General features: G+C 39.6%; 1 protein-coding gene across 1 annotated transcript in view; it reads left to right on the top strand.

Annotated features, from left to right (window-relative positions):
• Positions 1-6,266, top strand: part of tmem8b (transmembrane protein 8B) — a gene marked incomplete at both ends in the record, with an annotated part of 48,297 nt that extends 42,031 nt beyond the window's left edge. Inside the window, 2 exons of the mRNA XM_083904643.1 lie at positions 732-848; positions 5,931-6,266. Coding sequence (XP_083760769.1) covers positions 732-848; positions 5,931-6,266 — 453 coding nt within the window. The remainder of the gene's footprint in view (positions 1-731; positions 849-5,930) is intronic.
• Positions 6,267-18,127: the final 11,861 nt, after the last annotated feature.

The raw sequence follows: 18,127 nt of genomic DNA, 5'->3' as shown, positions 1-18,127 counted from the left end.
GCAATCTTGTGACTCTTCATAGTCTTTTTAGGGCTACTGGAACACATTTTTCCATTCTAAAATAAGCAGAATATTTAAGAAATTAGTGCAGCTTTCATATTTGTGGACAACACATGCATGACTGCAGGACAAATGTGCTTGTAAGCTTTGGTCTGTAATCTGTTACTAAAACTAAGTCTTCTTCACATCTTGATAGCTGCCAATTAATAAAGAAAATTTAAAAATATCTATTATAATATAAAAATATAATTTATATTTTGTGTATCCTTCTATAATAATCTTTTTCAGGGATTCATGAATGAATAGACAACAGAACCAAGCAAAGCTCTGTTCAAACTCATTTTTAGTCCAGGCAAGGTATATAAATCCTTCATGAAAGCACTATTCAATTTTCGTCACACTGCTGAACTTAGTTTCACCAGTTTCAGCAGCTTATCTTTCTTATTCCTGCCTCTTAGTGGTACTTTTTTTGTAGCATACCATGTTTCTCTGCTAAACCTCCAAAGGCACAATGGCACCAGCTGTGTTTGGAAAGTACGCCTGTCACAGCCAAAAAAACAAGACACGTGCAGAACAGTGCAGGGGAAAGAGGAGAGTATTGAACACACTGGAATTACAAATCAACTCCCAGTGGTTCAGGATCTCCTGTTCACTTCGCTGCAAAGATTTTGTCACAGCTTCATCATTACTGTCATTTACTGATCTGGGTGTTTTTCTGTTGTGTTGTCAAGGTGCTGTACCTCCTGGGGGCGATGTCCCTGTCCATGGCTTTACAGCTGGACCGCCATGGTCTGTGGAACCTGCTTGGACCCAGCCTGTTCGCCCTGGGCATCATGGCAGTGGCATGGGTAAGAGGAATGCACACGTCTGCTTCACAGTAGGAAAAAGACTCCATGGTTATAAAAGTATAAATAATAGTTTGGTGGTAAATTTGCACACATTTTGCAGCAGAAAAAATGGATAATTAAGTATTTGAATTAAATCAATGCATATAAAATATCATTAAAATGGATATCACTGTAGGCCTTTAACACAAGCCTCACAATTTCCGTTTGCTTATTTGAATCATAAAAGGGCCAGAAAGTGCTTTTGCCCATTTTTCCAGAATAACTTTCAATATCTGGGGGTTATTTACAATTTACTGCATGTTAAAATAGCGTGTTAACAATTTCAAACATTTTATTTAGAAACAAAAAAGCACTGTAGTTGTACATGAACACCAGATTTTGCATGTTAAATTTGAAATTGAAACAGTATAAAATATATTTGTCTTTGTTTCAATGTCCAGAAAGAGGCCACAAAATTGAAAGTACAGGCGTATTCCCAACTCTTTTCCCTGTGGTGAAATTGCAAGTGAAATTGCTTTGACGTGCAACTTCTCAGCTTTCAGAAACTGTTGGAATTTTTCCGATAGCCAAACGTTGCGTAGTTAGGGCCCGAGCACAAAGCGTGCAAGGAACCTGTTGTTCCTGTTCAATTGGTCATTTTTCTCAGACGTTGGGCTAATTTTTGAGGGATTAACATGCATAAAAGGCGATAGTGGCATAGGGCCCTAACCCGTGCCTAGCCCCAGGGCTCTATAGCGCCCCCAGAAGTCAGGCTATGTTCAGACAAAATAGTCAGATCTGGACGAAATTTGGCGTGTGTGTTAGGCTTAGTCCAAATTTTATTGAGGAATTTTTTGGGAATTTTTGATGCAAGATAAAGTGGTCAAATTTGCATAAAATTTTGTGTATACGTCACACATAGTTGTTCCGATTTGAACCAAACTTGCTACAGTTGTTGCTCTCATGATTCCAAACAAATTTCTAATGTACTTCCATTTGCTCTGTCCACCCAGAAGTCGGCCATTTTGGAAAAAACTAAAAATGACTAGTCTATAAATGAAAATAAAGCGAAATGACCGTCAAGTGAGGTCATTGAGCTGCTGTGCTTCTCGAATTGCGCGGAGCGAGGGCCCTTTCATGCTTGCAGTGCTAGTTACAATTAGAAATATGTGTCGTCTGCGATACATTCGGTGTTAAAGGGTTAATGCAACTATTTTGAAGTAAAATACAGCAAACAAACAAAATAACAGTCATATAATGTTTATGGGAATTTGGGGGGAAATTTAATGACATTAAGCTCCAGATATAAATCCTGTTACTTCTACACAAGGCGTATTTGTGATACTTGGTAAACACACTGTAGTTAAATACATACGACAAAGAGGATGGCACTGTCCATTGTCCCTCAGCACCTTCATCTGTTATTCAAGCTAACTTAAAACTGTGGGTTTCTGACCAATGAACCTATTTACGTCAGCATTGAACAGGCTTTAAAAGTTTTTTTTTCAGCCTGTGGGTATTAGTCATGGCTTGTAGTTCCATTATAAGTCGCCTTGTACTTCCAGTGACTCTTCGTCAAGTCATAATGTGCTCCCTGAACTGGGAAGATAAAAAAATAATAGTTTTTCAGGCAAGGTTTTTGCGCGCGCACAAAAAAAAAAGCTATTTAACACCAAACCTCTGACATGAGTTTGTGGATTCCTTCCAAGCCTTGCGCTGCAATATAGTGTGGGTGTTATTTTCCTGTGAGCTGGAGGATCCGGAAAAAAATGTGCAAGAAAAACTGCTGCTTGACTCCAAGACGTAGACCCTTTGCCTTTAGCAACAAAGGCAGGAAACGGTATATTTTAGCATAAATTTGATATGTTTTTTAAACAACATCAACACTTGAAAACCCATGCATAGCACTGGTGTATCGTCCAAATGTGAGGGTGAATCAGATTCTCATTTATTGCTAAGTAGATTTGAACATACAGATCATTTGCTTTGATGTATAACAAACAAGAAATAAAATAATAAGGCGAAAAGATCAGTAAAAATCCAAGCATATGAAAGAACTAGTAGGCAGGACTATGCAGGTAATCACAGAAGGGAAATGTGTGCAACTCCCAAACAGTCTGGGTAAATATAGATTAGATGTGTTTTCATGTAATAATAATGTACATGAGGGAAGACAGTGCACATTTTCATAAAGCCACAGGCGTTTGCTATTTGTCTTTCAGCTGTGGCACATCTGTAATTCAGTTACAGATGGCTTATTGGCATGTTTTACATGTTATAAAATGCATTATCTGGTGTAATATCTACATAATGAAAATATGCTGTAAACACATTCATTAAAGTGTGATTGTTTTTCCACACATAGCAGCTCTTAAAAACTGCTTGTTACGTTTAGTTTGAGAATCATTTGGATCTCATGCAACATTCTTGTAAGATAAACCCAATCCCATATTTTGATCATTTGACATTTCCTCATTTATCAGCAGTCCAACGGTGTATATCTGCATTTCAGCAGTGCCGCACATTTTTCGACAAGAGCCCTTTCGTTTCAACTCGTCATGTTTCTGCAAAGCCTGGTGTTCGGGATGTTCCCAGACACAATTAGATCAGTCAAGCGGAGGGCACGGATCGTCTGCTGCTTTTGCAGAGGTGGTGTGAGCAGGAAGGGGAAGAAGAGACGATCACATTTGTCTGTACCAAATTAAATCACTGATTTATGAAAGTAAAGATTAGCCAGAAAAATAACAATATCCAAAAGAAAAAGAAAAGCTACATTCCATGTTTTTTTGTCACTCTTTAGATATTATTAGCCGTCAATCTAAAACTATGAATTGGAGCATATTGCTGCTAAAATACATGCAATTAGTTTTGTCCTCCCAATGCATTATGTAATGAAAAAGAACAGTGTTTATAAATCAATAACAATAGGCAGTGGGTGCCATTATGAAACGCTGTTAAAAAAAATAACAGTGTTTCATAATGTGGAGCACGGACACAGACACACATGGACATTTCCGTGCTCCACCTCCAGCCTCACACACACACAGAATGAGCATTATTATCTGCATTAAACTAATGAACACATTCATGACAATTATGCACTAATACCCCAGCATCCAAAAGGATGTAGCAGGCACAGGCCGAATTAGCCTAGCTTAGATGTAGCAGAATATCCTTAAACCATGGATGGATAATATGAACTGGATAGAGCTCCGCCCCCTCTGCCTTGAAGACAATTTTTGCATGGTGGCCACTGTGGGTACTGCAACCAAAAATCCCATGGAGCCCAAAAAGCAATTTTCCCATTGACTGCAATAGTAAAAGAGACGCCTGTAAAAGTGTCCACAGGACACCTCGAGACATGGACACGGGCTTTTATAAATCTTTATATTATATATTTTTAATTCATGGAGTTTCATGTTTGAAAAACATTCCTAAAGGCCATAAAAAGCCCAGACAAATCTTATTTCTCAGAGTGACGTCACAGCTGTGTACGAGCACAGCCAAGCGCGGTCATGTGGCGTCTCGGGAACAGTGCTACGGAGCCGTACAACATGAAGACTTTATGAGAAATGTGAATAAATGAAGACAATGAGGGGGTTTCGTTTACATTTTTTAAATATTATGACAAAGCATGTTTTAGTTGTTTATTCGGTGCTCATTAACATTTATTTTCAAACGTATTATCTATGTATTAACGAGCTGTTGTGTGGGTTCATTGAGGAGAGGAGACTGACATGCTGCACTTTATCACTGTGTTCAGTCCCGGACATCGTCACACTGATGACGGTGTGAACTGTGGAGCTGTGACCGACAAAAACAACATGATTCCTGTAAAACTTTGTCATTGTATTTTTCAGCTTACTATATTCACTTGGCTATCGTTGGTTTTGCATTTATTTACAATTCCATGGTTTAAAGCCGAAGTTAACGTGACGGCGGTATTCATGAAATCCGCTAGAACACGTCATTAGCGTACTCCCATCATGCTTTTCGCTGTTCATGTACGAGCCGAGAGACATTATGGTAGTGACACTACTGCACATGCTCTATGGGCCCCATAACCCGGAAATAAACGCGGAAGTCAAAAACTTTTTTTGTGTGAGCAGCTTCATAGGAATGAATGGAAGCGAAGGGGCGGAGCTCTATCCAGTTCATATTATACATCCATGCCTTAAACTCATTAGAAGTCCACAATTCTCTAAAAGCTTTTGAGGATATTTCAATAAAAACAGCAAAATGCAAATATTGGCAGGATAAAAATGCAGACAAATTCATTAAAATATCGACCATCTTTGGAAGTTACATGGCTGTATAAAAAGTGTCACGTCTGTTTCCGTTACTTACACATGCCTCCATAAAGGTTTTTTAAAGGTGTGGCTTTGGAAGAAAGTTGAATTGGATTTGTTTGTTATTCAAAATGAAAAGTTTGATATAGACCGGTACTATATAAACTGACTTTGAGTACACTGTAAAAAGAAAAAGTTGAGAAAACTAATTTCAAGGCAACAGCCCAACAAAAGTTTTTTTTTAAGTTTTTTAAAAAGTTCCATCAACTAATATTATTTTGTTAGACAAACTTGTAAGTTAGAGTTGTGCCAAGTAAGTCGCCTTGAAATGTTTAGTTTTCTCAACGTTTTCTTTTTTCTTTCAGTGTATTTGTGTCAGAGTTCATTCAGAACCATCAATAATCGAGTCAAGTCCAGTCAAATTTTATTTATAAACCGCATTTACAGACGGCTGAGCCGCAACCTAAGTGCTTCACAGAAAGTGCTTTAATGCTTGAGTGCAAAAAAAGCCCATAGAAAATGACCTAAGGCAAAAATGACTGAATGACGATGTCTGAATTAAAACAATGCAGAATGACAAAATGTAAAAGATAACTCCAGGACACTATTGGCTGGCACTTAAAAAAGGAAACGCTAATAGTAGGCGAGTGAAAAAAGGTGGGTCTTTAACTGGGATTTAAAAATATTTAGGGACTGGGCTGCATGCACGGATGTGTAGGGGGAGGCTGTTCCAGTCATGTCATTTAAAACTGTTGCCACAATGTCGGTGTTGAGGCTGAAACACATTGTGTTGTCTGCTGTGTTCGCCTGTCAGACGGTGCGAACCATCCGTCGCCGGCGTTGCTACCCGCCCACGTGGAAGCGCTGGGCGTTCTTCCTCTTCCCCGGCACCATGATCGCCACGTCCGCCGTGGCCCTCTACGCCTTCGTGGAGACGGAGGAGAACTACTTCTACATCCACAGCATCTGGCACATGCTGATCGCGGGGAGCGTGGGCTTCCTGCTGCCGCCTCGGGCCAAGCCCGACGCCAAGGTGACCCCGCTGAAGCGCAGGCGGGGCTGTGGTTATCAGCTGTGTGTGAATGAACACGAGGAGCTTGGCCTGGTGGACCCTGCCATCATCTCCATTAACAGCATCTGCACCAGCTGATAATTTCCCAGCCTTTGACCTTAAGAGACACTTCATTGCCTTCTTTTACTTGGGAAACTCACACACGGGAAATTAAGCCACAGAACTTGAAAAAAAGCAATGTATATACTTTAATGCGTATGTAACAAACTGGAGTTTTTTTTTTTTTTGCTGTTATTGTTATGGTAATTACTATCAACACAACTGTAATTATGATTATCTATAGTGAAAGTTGAATCGTAGGTGTACGTTTGTGAATATGTATTTAAAGTCAAAGCTGAAACACTGCTGCTATCTGACGGTGACTGTAAAACTGCTTCTGTCGGTTATTTATTGGTGGTCTTGTAAACAGGCCAGTTATTTTACTGTGGGGCACAGGTCAGGGGGTGACGTAGTGACACGGCGGGTGGGCATTTATCAAGGGCACGGCTTTTTCTGAAATTATTTTGGAATATATCTTTTGCACTGAGACACAACAAAATGTCATTCTGTACATTTTTATAACAATACGAACGACAGTGGGCGTCACAAATGTCAAACCTAGTCATCGAGTAGAATGTCTTTTTTGCAACTGTAATGTACTGCTTTTACACTGATTGTGTGCTGATTGTTCTTTTTGGAAACTATTCCAAAGTCCGGCTGTCTGTTGAAAGAGGTGAGTGTGTGAATGTGTGTGAGTTTGTGTGTGTGTGGGGGGGGGGGCAGAATTATTTCAGAGACCTCAAACCCAGACCTCCCTCCCTGTTCCTTTCTGACAGGACCTGTGTGACACCACATTCATAAACAATAAATGTTTTCTTTCTTTGCCTCTTTGCCTTGTGTCACTTCTGCATTTGGAGCTTTTAAGTCCAGTGGAACTGGTGCATTCTCTCACAAAGACATCATCCTGCAATTCCTGGCCCTAATGGAAGCCAGTAGTACTCAGACAGTGAGATGAGCCGCTGTCAGTGTCCTCGCAGGAATAGCACAAGAGATAAATAATTCTCCTCCACCACAGCAGCACGGAGGTGGTGTCAGTGCATACTGATATCTATCCTCTCTGTTTTTTATGTAAGAGAAAAGCAGAGCTGAGAGCTTTATGACTCTTACATTTATTCTTTCTTTATGAGGTGTGATCCATCAGCAGCGCTTCGATATTTGCCTCACCGCATGCACACCGGGGCTTTTTTATCATTAAAATCATTTTAAATTATTAAAATAATTCATTGCTTTCACAAAGAAGTACTGTACATACTGTACATACGACATGTGCTATCATCGGAGCCCTTGACATCGCACGAGAAGAGGTCAAAACCTGGTCTATGACTGGATAGACCCAGTCTGTGAGAACCACAATATACACTCTTAGAAACAAGGGTTCCAAAAGTGTTCTTCTTCAAGGGCTGAGGTTCTACCTGGAACCTTTTGCTTCTGAAAACCCTTTCCCAAAGAAACATGGGTACGGTTTGCTTTCACATTATGCATAGTTCTAAACGAGCCAAAATAGACCGCAAAAATCAGCCGCACCGGAACCAGACTAACCCGGATTTCCACCAGAAATCCGTCACCAGAGCTGATCGCTGCCACGCTTATCACTGTGAGTATTTCCAACAGGCGCGCTGCGGCTTCTTGTGTGAATACTGCTGGCTCGCAAGGCTGGGCTCATGGCAGCGCTGCGCTGCAGGCACTGCAGGTGGAACCAAAAATGGTTCTCCAATGAGGACAAGTCGAGGATCTATATATGGTTCTTCTTGGCACTTTTATTTCTAAGAGTGTAACTGAATTCCCAACAAAGCTGTTCTCACTGACATGTCTGTACAGGAAACAATTTTAAAAAGAGAGACAACATCAGTCAGAACAGAAAGCCACTGTATGCTGCAGAGACATGACTCTTAAATGTGTGACAAATTATTCCAAACACGGGCAAACACATACCTGTTTAGCCTTGAAATGCATTCGCTTCACAATTGAATTTCTACCTCACATAATAGCACATCAAGTCTCCAAAACCTGTGAATTGTTACAGACATGCAATCTTAGCACCATCTGTGTCCAAGGCCAGCACTCCAAGATGCATGTTGGGATCTAAAGGGCAGAGGCACTGAAGGGCTGACTGATGGATGACTATTATTCTCTACTCTGTTCCTCTTTTTACCCAGAATGACTCAGATTTGAAGAAAAAAAAGGATGCATTTGAGCTAGAATATCTGTCATGTGTCTTTAAGCATGTTGGTCCATTTATAATATGTGTAATATGTCCATCCATCTAGTGAGAGACCAGTGTTTGTTTTGCACAAATGCATAGCAACCAGGAAATATTAGGTTAGTGTATAAGTCCAGATGTCCCTCAGGGTGCAAACAATGCCCCATAATGATGTTAGTTTAGATTAAGTTAATAAAGAATATGTTACATCTTGGAAGAAATATTACAGGAAATAAACAATCATTGTTGTTTACATATTCTTTTTTTGTCATGGAGAGGTCAGAGTTGAGCTTTTCCTGCATCACAGTCTAATTACTCACTTAAATTGAGCTTGAGACAGTAACAAGGCTCATTTACCTCAGCAGCCAGACATTTTGCACAAGGTTGGGACATAAATATATAAATGAGAGATTAGTGAACATCCACAAAGATTAAACGTTAGGTTAAATACTGTGCCAGGTAATAAGCAGTGAACATACTGGCAACAGCAGATGAAGAAACTCTGTTGAGTTTCTAATCACCAGAATTATTTGTTATTGTATTATTACAGTCTGTGAACTGATGCATAATAGGACATATATTAGAAGACTGTGATTTGCGGATGGTTGGAGTGTATCACAGCTTGATTTCAAATTTAAAAGAACACCGCCCAGTCGTTTATCACTAATGGCAGTAATTTCCCAATGTTGCGCCACTACCCGCCAATCTGACCACACAGTATACATCAGTGACCATCCAATCAGTAGCTCAGAACCTTGACTAAATCCTGTTGTTCCTGATCTCCCTGCTACATTAAATTCCATCTGCCTTACAGGAAGTTTTTTTTAGCTGTAAATATGTCTCTTGTGCATGTTTTACTCAGTTTTCACCTACGCTAACAGCTTGACCCTTGGTGTGATGGTCTGACCTTCACTTCCAACTCAAATATTAATATAAGTAAAAAATGCAGGCTACTGGGAGCTAACATCAGTTAGCATTTGGAAAAGTGATCATTTGCAGGCTCTAGCAGGTACATTGCCAACATATATAACATGTATCCACTGGACAGATAAATCCTCTGAGGCTGGAAGTTTGTGTTTGACTCTGTGCTGCACTGTGGAGCCAAGAATAGAACTTTTTGCGGACTTCTGGTTTTCGGATACCGTTGCCCTCACCTGCACTCTTGTGTGTCTCAAGCCCAATTTCTACTCCTGAGTAAAGTGCTCTACAGGTTACGCAGAGGACGTCGACAGAGAGCCTGTCGGGGAGCCTCTGCGTTGTCTCCGACTGCACAAAATATTTTTTAAGTGTTCGTCACTCCGTCAAGGGACAACGGAGACGGGAAGGGGTGCGATTGGTCCTCAGGACAGGCCGAGATAAGGCTGGTCTGTGACGGCCACAGTGCGCACCGAGGATCCACAGAGGCGGAGCTGATCACCGATGACAATGTCGCTGCCAAACTATAAATACGTCATATCTTAATACACACAGCACATGTTTAGACTCTAAATGGCTAATTTCTCACCTAATATGATCTTAAAACTGCGTTCCAGGACAGATTTTTTTTTTATTTCAGGTGAGAAATGGCCACTGTTTCAATGTTATTCAGCTACAAAAACAACAACAACAAGCACAACAACCTTGCGTAGCGACCCCTACTGATCGGGCGAGAAATTGCAGTGCGTATCCGGCCCCGCGACGGAGAACTATGAAGGCTCGAGGGGTCTCTGTGGTTACGCAGTCGGATAACGCATTACTCAGTCGGAGAAGTATAATGTGGCCTTTAAGGACAGGCGGAGCTCCACGAGACAGCAATTCCAGGAATTTAGCGCATTGTGACGTCCCAATGAGTGCGGAAGTGTTTCATCTCTTGTACTTAGACTGAGGAAGACCACTAAAACATGACTGAGTCATCTTTTTTCACACTTTGCCGACTGATAGGGCTTCTGGAGTCCCAAATATAAGGATTTAAATGATTAAAAAGTTGATTGTGCATAATATGTCTCCTTTAGCATGCTGTTAAATCAGGATCATGGTGACCTAACTGATTCACATTACTATTGTAACACTATGTATCATTCACTGATAGGGATGAAGGAGTGATACTGCATGTGTTTGCTGGCCCTCAGGTGGCATTTGAAAGAAAAAAAACCTCCCCAAAGACAGTCTGAGAATAGCTTATTTGGAGCCACTATCATAGCATTAAGGTAAGGAAAACATTGTGCTTTATTTCCCAGTGATTATAGACTAATGAAACCAAATTATTTTAAATTATCAAATATTTGACTACTCCAAAAATGAAAAACACTTTATTTTCTTGTGTAGCCAATAAAATAATTTACACATAATACAGTATTCCAAGATTCAATTGGATATTTTAGAATCCTGCAAGCATCAGCCTCAAGCACCAAAAACTAAAATAAGATATCAATGACACATAAAACCGTAAGCACAAGTATTTTAGATATAATTGTGGTTTCAGACATTCTTCGTAGGACAAGGGTGAATGGTTCTCTGAATATTTTACATACTGGTTGTTAAATGACAAGTGAAATTTAAGAAGCATGGTGTTTTTAGAGCAGAGAAAGGAAAGAAAACTGTCAAAACAAGGCCAATCTAAATAAATAGCTTCACATATCTGTTTCAGCTGCATCCCGCTCATCCCCTGGATCCCTGTCAACTCTTGTGGACCCAAACACATCAAGCAGACAGCCTCACTGTCTGAGGGGACCAGAAAGGTCATGCTACATTTGAGATGCTGTGTAGAGAGGGAACAGTTGAGTGTTGGAGCTGAGAGATTTAATATACTCTGCTAAGGCTCTGTATATTGTGTATACAAGAGTGTCTTAACCCTGTAAGACCCAAATTAAGAAAAAGCTAAAAAAAAAAATATTTGACCTTTCAGATATTGTTGTAGGAGGCCTTAGATGCAGAAATCAAAGAGTTTTTGGAAAAAAAATGTTTATGTAAGTTTTTACAGAAACGTTGTAATTTTACAACGTTGGGCTTTGGTGGTAGCAGAATTTCTGTCTTTGTACTCACTTTGTCTGAACAACAATTCACAACAACTAAGTTCATTTGCAAGTTTGATTGCTTACTTAGCTCCATAAATGTATATAACATTTAAAAATAATCACACATTAGTCATATTTTTATGAAATCATTTATTAAAAATAAATACATAAATAAATAAACAGGATAAAATTGTAGCTTTTTCTAGCAACTTCTTCATTCCTTTTTTCTTTTCATGACAAACTTTCATTGTTAGTGAAAGTCCTAAAAACAGTTCTTGTCCTCTGAAAAGCAAAGGTGAACATCACACTTGCTGCATTGTGTGTTGGTGAATCCTTTATTGCAGCATCCTCTCCCTGTCTTCATGTCCTTGTGTACATCCAATGGCAGGTGTTCACATCTCTTGGATGGTCTCTTCTGAGCATTCAGAGGCTTCATGATGTCACTGTCTGTGTTGCTGGACTCTCTTTGCCTGAAGATGAAATCCAGACCAGAAAAATCAGTGTTGAGACTGATGAAATATTTTTTCGGCCAGCGACACCTGTCACTGTGCATGGTGTTTTTATGTGTTTTTGGCTTGATGTCGAAATAATTATCAGCTGGACAGTCCATGGGTGGTTGGTTTTCTTTGTCCACTTGTTGACAGACATCTTCATGTGAGTCTTCATCACTCTCATCAGTGCCATTGAGTTCCATCTCAACTTCACTCTCTCCAGTTTGGATGATATCAATCACATCCTGCTCACTGTATCAAGGCTCTCTCCTTGCTGGTGGCATTCTGGGAAAAAAAAAGCAATGAATTAACATGTATAAATATGCTTTTTATATAGTAGTACATAACCTGAAGGAATAGATAGGGTGGTGGACCAAGTCCTCTGGATAGAAATGCTTTCAAGGCAGACAATACTGTCTGCTGATTGTAAGTCGCTTTGGACTAAAGCATCTGCTAAATGACCTAAATGTAAATGTAATTGTCTGAGCCTATGGTCTCTACTTATCATACTAAAAGAAAAACATGCAAACCCCCACTTACATCCACACCCTACATTCAGGAACATTTACACCTTTCCCAGAACTGAATTGTCTGTTGAAATCCTCTTTGTGGACAAAGACATGGGATTTTAGCTCAGTCTGATCAAATTAACTATATATTTTTTTAGACATAAAACTTTTAAATCAGTCAAATTTGACCAGAACACAACACAAGGGTATAATGTATGTAATGTATACTGTTCATGTATAAAGAAAATCCTCTGTTTCAGGCAGTGGTGTTATGGAGGGAATATCACCTGTTTGTGCCCATTGAAACAAGCCTGCTATTTTTGCTACCACCAAGACCCAGTGTTGTAAAATTACAACAAATATGAAACAAGCTCTAAATGAAATTTGATGCATCTTTTCCACAATAACTAAATATGTACATGCTCTACACATTATAATAACATCCAAAAAAAATATAAGAGACATTTTACTTACTTTAATCTGATGAATCCAGTCCAATGAAACAAAGAGATTTTGTTCGGAGGAAATCTTGAAATGTTGTGTGCGTTCATGGCCATAAAGTGGGACTTATAAACAAATGTAACATCCACTAACATTGTTAGACTGAACAGTAAGACCCAATGACTATGTACATGTGGTAAAAAACCAGATAAAATATAACAGATAGTTTTTAGGGATGGCTAAAGTTAACGTTGTAATTTTACAACCGTGGGTCTTACAGGGTTAAACAGACATCCTTCATTAGGCATCAACTAAAGACAGTCTTTTTTAAAAAGTGAAAAGCCTTGGGTTAGTACAGTGCTAATGATCCTCATAGTAAGATCCTTGTAGTTTAGTCTGATGTTTGACTGCTGCTGGACAAAGTGATTTAATTATCATCCCTCAGTGTCAACACTCTGTTGTGCGCTTTAGACACCGACTATTGTCGTGTTTCCACTAGTACTACTCAACTCGCCTCGGCACAGCACGGCAAGGTTATTTCCATTTCCCTTTCCATTGACGATAGTACCTGGTACTTTTCTTTAGTACCTGCTCTGGCGGGGTTCCAAGTGAGCTAAGGCGACGGCACACATATTAGGAAGGAAGGAGGACTGAGGAACCTAACGTACCAGAGAAACTGCTTCTTTTGATTGAAGTGTGGACAAATGGACGGTGGTCAAAGCGTCCGCCCACGGTTGGTGTAGTGGTTAGCGCTCTCAACTTTGCAGCAAGAAGACCCGGGTTCCCTGGGTTCAAGCCCTGGTTGAAACAAGGGCCTTTCTGTAAGGAGTTTGCATGTTCTCCCTGGGGGTTTCCTCCGGGTTTTCCGGCTTCCTCCCACAGTCCGAAAACATAGAGATTTGTGGATTAGGTGAATTGTAAAAAAATTAAAAGTTCACAGGAATCTTTTTATTATGACTATTATGTTTTATTGTAAGACATTTATTAACAATACTTAAACCTCAACTATAGAGTCTGACAAAAAGACACTCTTTTGAGTTAAATAAATAATATACATTTTTTCACTTAAGTTAAATATTAATTAAGTAATCGGCCAGTGAATCTTAAAACAAGCCATGCAATGGTTACATTTAAAAGTAAAATAAAGCAACATGAATAAAAAAGTGGTAGTGCCCCCTCATCTGCCTCATCTGGTGCAGACAAACGGCCATTTCTCTTCTCCCTCTCCTGCGCCGTTTGTCGCTCTGCGCTTCTGCGTCTCCAAGCGCTCATTTCATATCTAAAGCAGACTGGATAATTTCTCTACGTGTTTTATCCCCACATAAAAATAATGATCTTTATGACGAGGATGGAGTACAGTCGTGATGAAGTGCAGGTGATCTGGGTAGATATGAGTAAAACTTGGTGACAGACGTATCATTGTTTTCACTCTGTGGCGTTAATCTTTGTGAAAGAAGACGCTTTAACGCTGCAATTAAGGGAATAACAGATGCATCAGATGAGCTGATCTTTAGTTAACTGGTCAAAGAGAGAGAATGTTCACTGGTGCGAAGTGAATGTCTTGGGGAGTTCATAATCTGTGCCGCACGCAGCCAAGTTTCGCTTTTACGCAGAGACTTTCCAGCTTTTAACAGGTGCTGTTCCACCGTGAACTCGCTCTGTTTTGACCCCCGAAACATCGGTGAAACCCCCTGAATTATCGGTGCATCCCTAAATATAACATCTTTATTGACAAGAACAATGTAACTAATAATGACGCACTTGATAGTGTGATTTGGGTTTCAATCGGTACCTGGACAAGCGTGCGCTGTGCTGATTACATGGGGGAGCATGCGCCCTTGTTCCCCGGTATAGAAAAATCCGGGGTGTATAAAAAAAAAATCTATTTTAAATAAATACACAAGCAACGCTAAGCCTGGCGGGGGGCAAGTAAAGCCTGGCAGCCCACCAGGCTTATAATACACTGGGGGAAACCCTGTACTATATAGTGGAAAAAGTCATGTGTCCTCATATAACCACAATTCAACTGTCGCTTATAACATTCCTTTTATCTTTTGTCTCATGGGCCTTTAGTCAATGATGTGTGTTTTCTCAGCATGACCAATTGTGATTTATTTGACAGATACTTCACTACAAAATGTTGAACCATGATGGCTTGTACTTTCCTCAAATGTACCACCATTTTTGCTCTCTTGACAGCTGGTGGTTTGTGTAACTGCACTGCATGGCTAGTGTGTGTTTGTTTTGTGTGCTGAGCCTCCCATGATGCTACAATAATGCCTTAACAAGCTCCACAGCCAGCATGCAGTTCCACTCCCGTGGAGAAGACGGCATCATGATTGGCTCATTCGTTGCAGTGAGCCAACATTCTTCCCAATTAGGGGCTGGCAATATTGCTTTGGAAGGTGATGGCATAGGGAGCCTGGAAAGTTGGGTCAATCACTGTACAGTTTTGTTTTGTGGTGCCTTTGGTATAGATGCTGTGCTGCTGTTATATGAGATGTCCAGTGTATATAGAAAATGTTGTATTCTGTATTGATCAGTGGAGATGATGCTGTTATCCTATCCTGTGTGAGAGAATATAGTATTTTATTACTTGGAAGTTTGCCAACGCTGAGCCACCAACAACATCCGCTTTAGCTAAAACATATGGAACCTTTTTTTTGGCATCAAAAGAGCAAAAACATTTAAAAGATTGGGCCTGTTCCATGTAATCAGCCCATGCAGGCCTTGATGTCCTTGTTCACTTGGATTTGGCTGTCAGAGATGTTAGGGATGTTTTTTGGAAAACACTTTAGCTGAGGGTGTGACATCTGGTTTGAAAGAACAGGTGGAAATGAAGTCGGAGAGCAGCCAGAAACCAAAGAGACAGAGGAGGGTGAGTTAAGTGGGAGGCAAAAAGACAACACATGTTCATTAATAGCTCATTGTACAACTCATGAGGACTCTCCTGCTGTTGCTGAAATGATACTGCAGAGAAGATGATGGGAGTTTTTATGTTTTTTATGTTTTTATTCCTGTGCAGAAGTTGTGGATTGGTAACATGTCATGACAAGGAAGACTCTTAATTCAGTTCCTTTAACACTGACAAAAGACACATTTTTGTATACAATAAATAATGCAACATTCTTTATGAAACATGAAGTGGCATGTAGAATGCGAACTTGAACAGGCAAAGAAATTCCAGTGTGATTGCTCCTTTTTAGAATGACTCGTGAAAACATTGAAGTGCTCTTGAGATGTAACACTGTAAAGACACATTCTCAAAAAATATGGTTTCCAGTCAAAACTCATTTGAAATGATTGTTGAAAATAAAAGTGTTTGTCAGGTTACAATGGTGAAATTCTGTCCAAGTTTAGGCAAGTCAAAAAATGTATATTAAGCACCAGGTGCTGCAAATAATCAAATAACCAGTAATTGTCAAAGCTATAGATTGATGTCATGGATCACCATCATTGAACATCCAAAACGTTATTCTTGCATTCTCACACTTGCATTAGGAACCATAGCATTAGCTTTAACCTCACCTGCTTGAACCCACATTTGTGGTTCTGCAGGCTGTTTCGACCAGATTCAGATTAGCAAAACTGATATCACCGTGTGCTGTTTATTAAACAAGTATAACTACATGCAGACACTTTGTTAACTTCGATTTTCTACCTTTTTTGACTGCGAGAAAACGTGCTGGAAGGAAGGATATACTTTCACATTATCTGCACTGGTAATGAACACAGGTGCACCCCAAAGGTGCGTCCTTAATTCACTTCACTACGTTCACATTTTACTCATGAGTGCTTTGCAAAATACGATAGAGACTGCATCATTAACTGATAAAGGGAACTCAGAATAATGATGAGCCCTTTTCACCGAGACGAGTTTATGTGACTAACAGAGTGGGGAAGAAAAATTTGAGTGGATTTCAATGCAACATTGATGATGAAAATAATGTGTGACATCAGAAACACAACATGTACTATATTGTATACAGTATACACAACCTGTGGGTATCGCAATGTATATGAGAACACACATATAAATTATAAGCAACAACTGCAGCAGCAAGATTTCCACATCAAGTCTCGTAAGAAATCTACACTGATGAGGCTTATAGACAAGGTCGTTAAAAACCAGCACATTAAACAGCTCTGGAACAGTTGCCATCTGTGGGTGTCATTTAGGTTCACAGACAGAAAATTAACAGGGGGACTAATCACTTCAATCTCATCAAGTACAAACTTTCACTGCTTTTACTCGTACAGTACAACATTAGGGAACACTTTACAATAAGGGTCCCTTAATTAACGCTAGTTAGTACATTATTAAGCATTTATTAACTGTTTGATAACATATTAACAATCATTATTATGTATTACTTAGCATTCGTTAGCACCAACCATAACGCAGAGAGAGATGACACTTACCACCGCCAAAACAACCACAGCAGCACACACAGGGAGCACAGGGACACACACAGCACAGCATTAGTAAATTATTAATTCAGAACTAAATTATTATTAATGCTTATCCAGGTAGCATAGAGAACGCATAGACATCTCTTTACTAAAACCTCTGTAATTTCACTCTGCTTCATTTCAGCAGCATCATACTTTGCACAGCTCATGTCCACATGTTGTTACATGACCATATGTTTTTAAGCTCCTACTGCATATTTTAAAGGTGATATTTGCAATATTTTTTTAGGCGAGAGAAAAACATCCTTCAGTTATGTGCTGTGTTCCAAGTGCATTTACTCTGACACAGTGGCATCTACATTGAAACGTACACCTCTGGTGGAATCTCACAAGTGTTATCTTTATTTTGATACCAAGATAATCCACATAGAGCTTGTAACTGCAGATGTTTGCTCTATTTAGTTTGGGCATGTCATTTTCGAGCAGGGACTCCAAAAAGAGGGTCAGGGAGGAAGTGGTTAAAATCATACAGCTGTGCAAAATAAATTTAATTATTACTGCTCACAACAAGATTTTGTTTGCACAAACATTCATTCATTCATTCATTCATTCATCCCATGGCCTGGGAGGGCACAAACAGACGAGACATATTGTGAACAAATACCTCCTTGACTGATACTCCCTGGAATGGACATCTATGCCCAAAAACATAAAAAATAAATACAACATATCTGTTATTGGGTCAATGACATGACGTGCATATGTTTGTGTCCAAGTCCATTATTAAAAAAAACAAAAAAAATACATAATTTAATCTTTTCATGACATCTATCACTTTATTCTATAAAATCTA

This window comes from Microchirus variegatus (assembly GCF_963457635.1).
Source record: "Microchirus variegatus genome assembly, chromosome: 18".
Taxonomy (NCBI): domain Eukaryota; kingdom Metazoa; phylum Chordata; class Actinopteri; order Pleuronectiformes; family Soleidae; genus Microchirus; species Microchirus variegatus.
The sequence above is the reverse complement of the archived record's forward strand: the minus strand, read 5'-3'. Positions and strand labels throughout refer to the sequence as shown.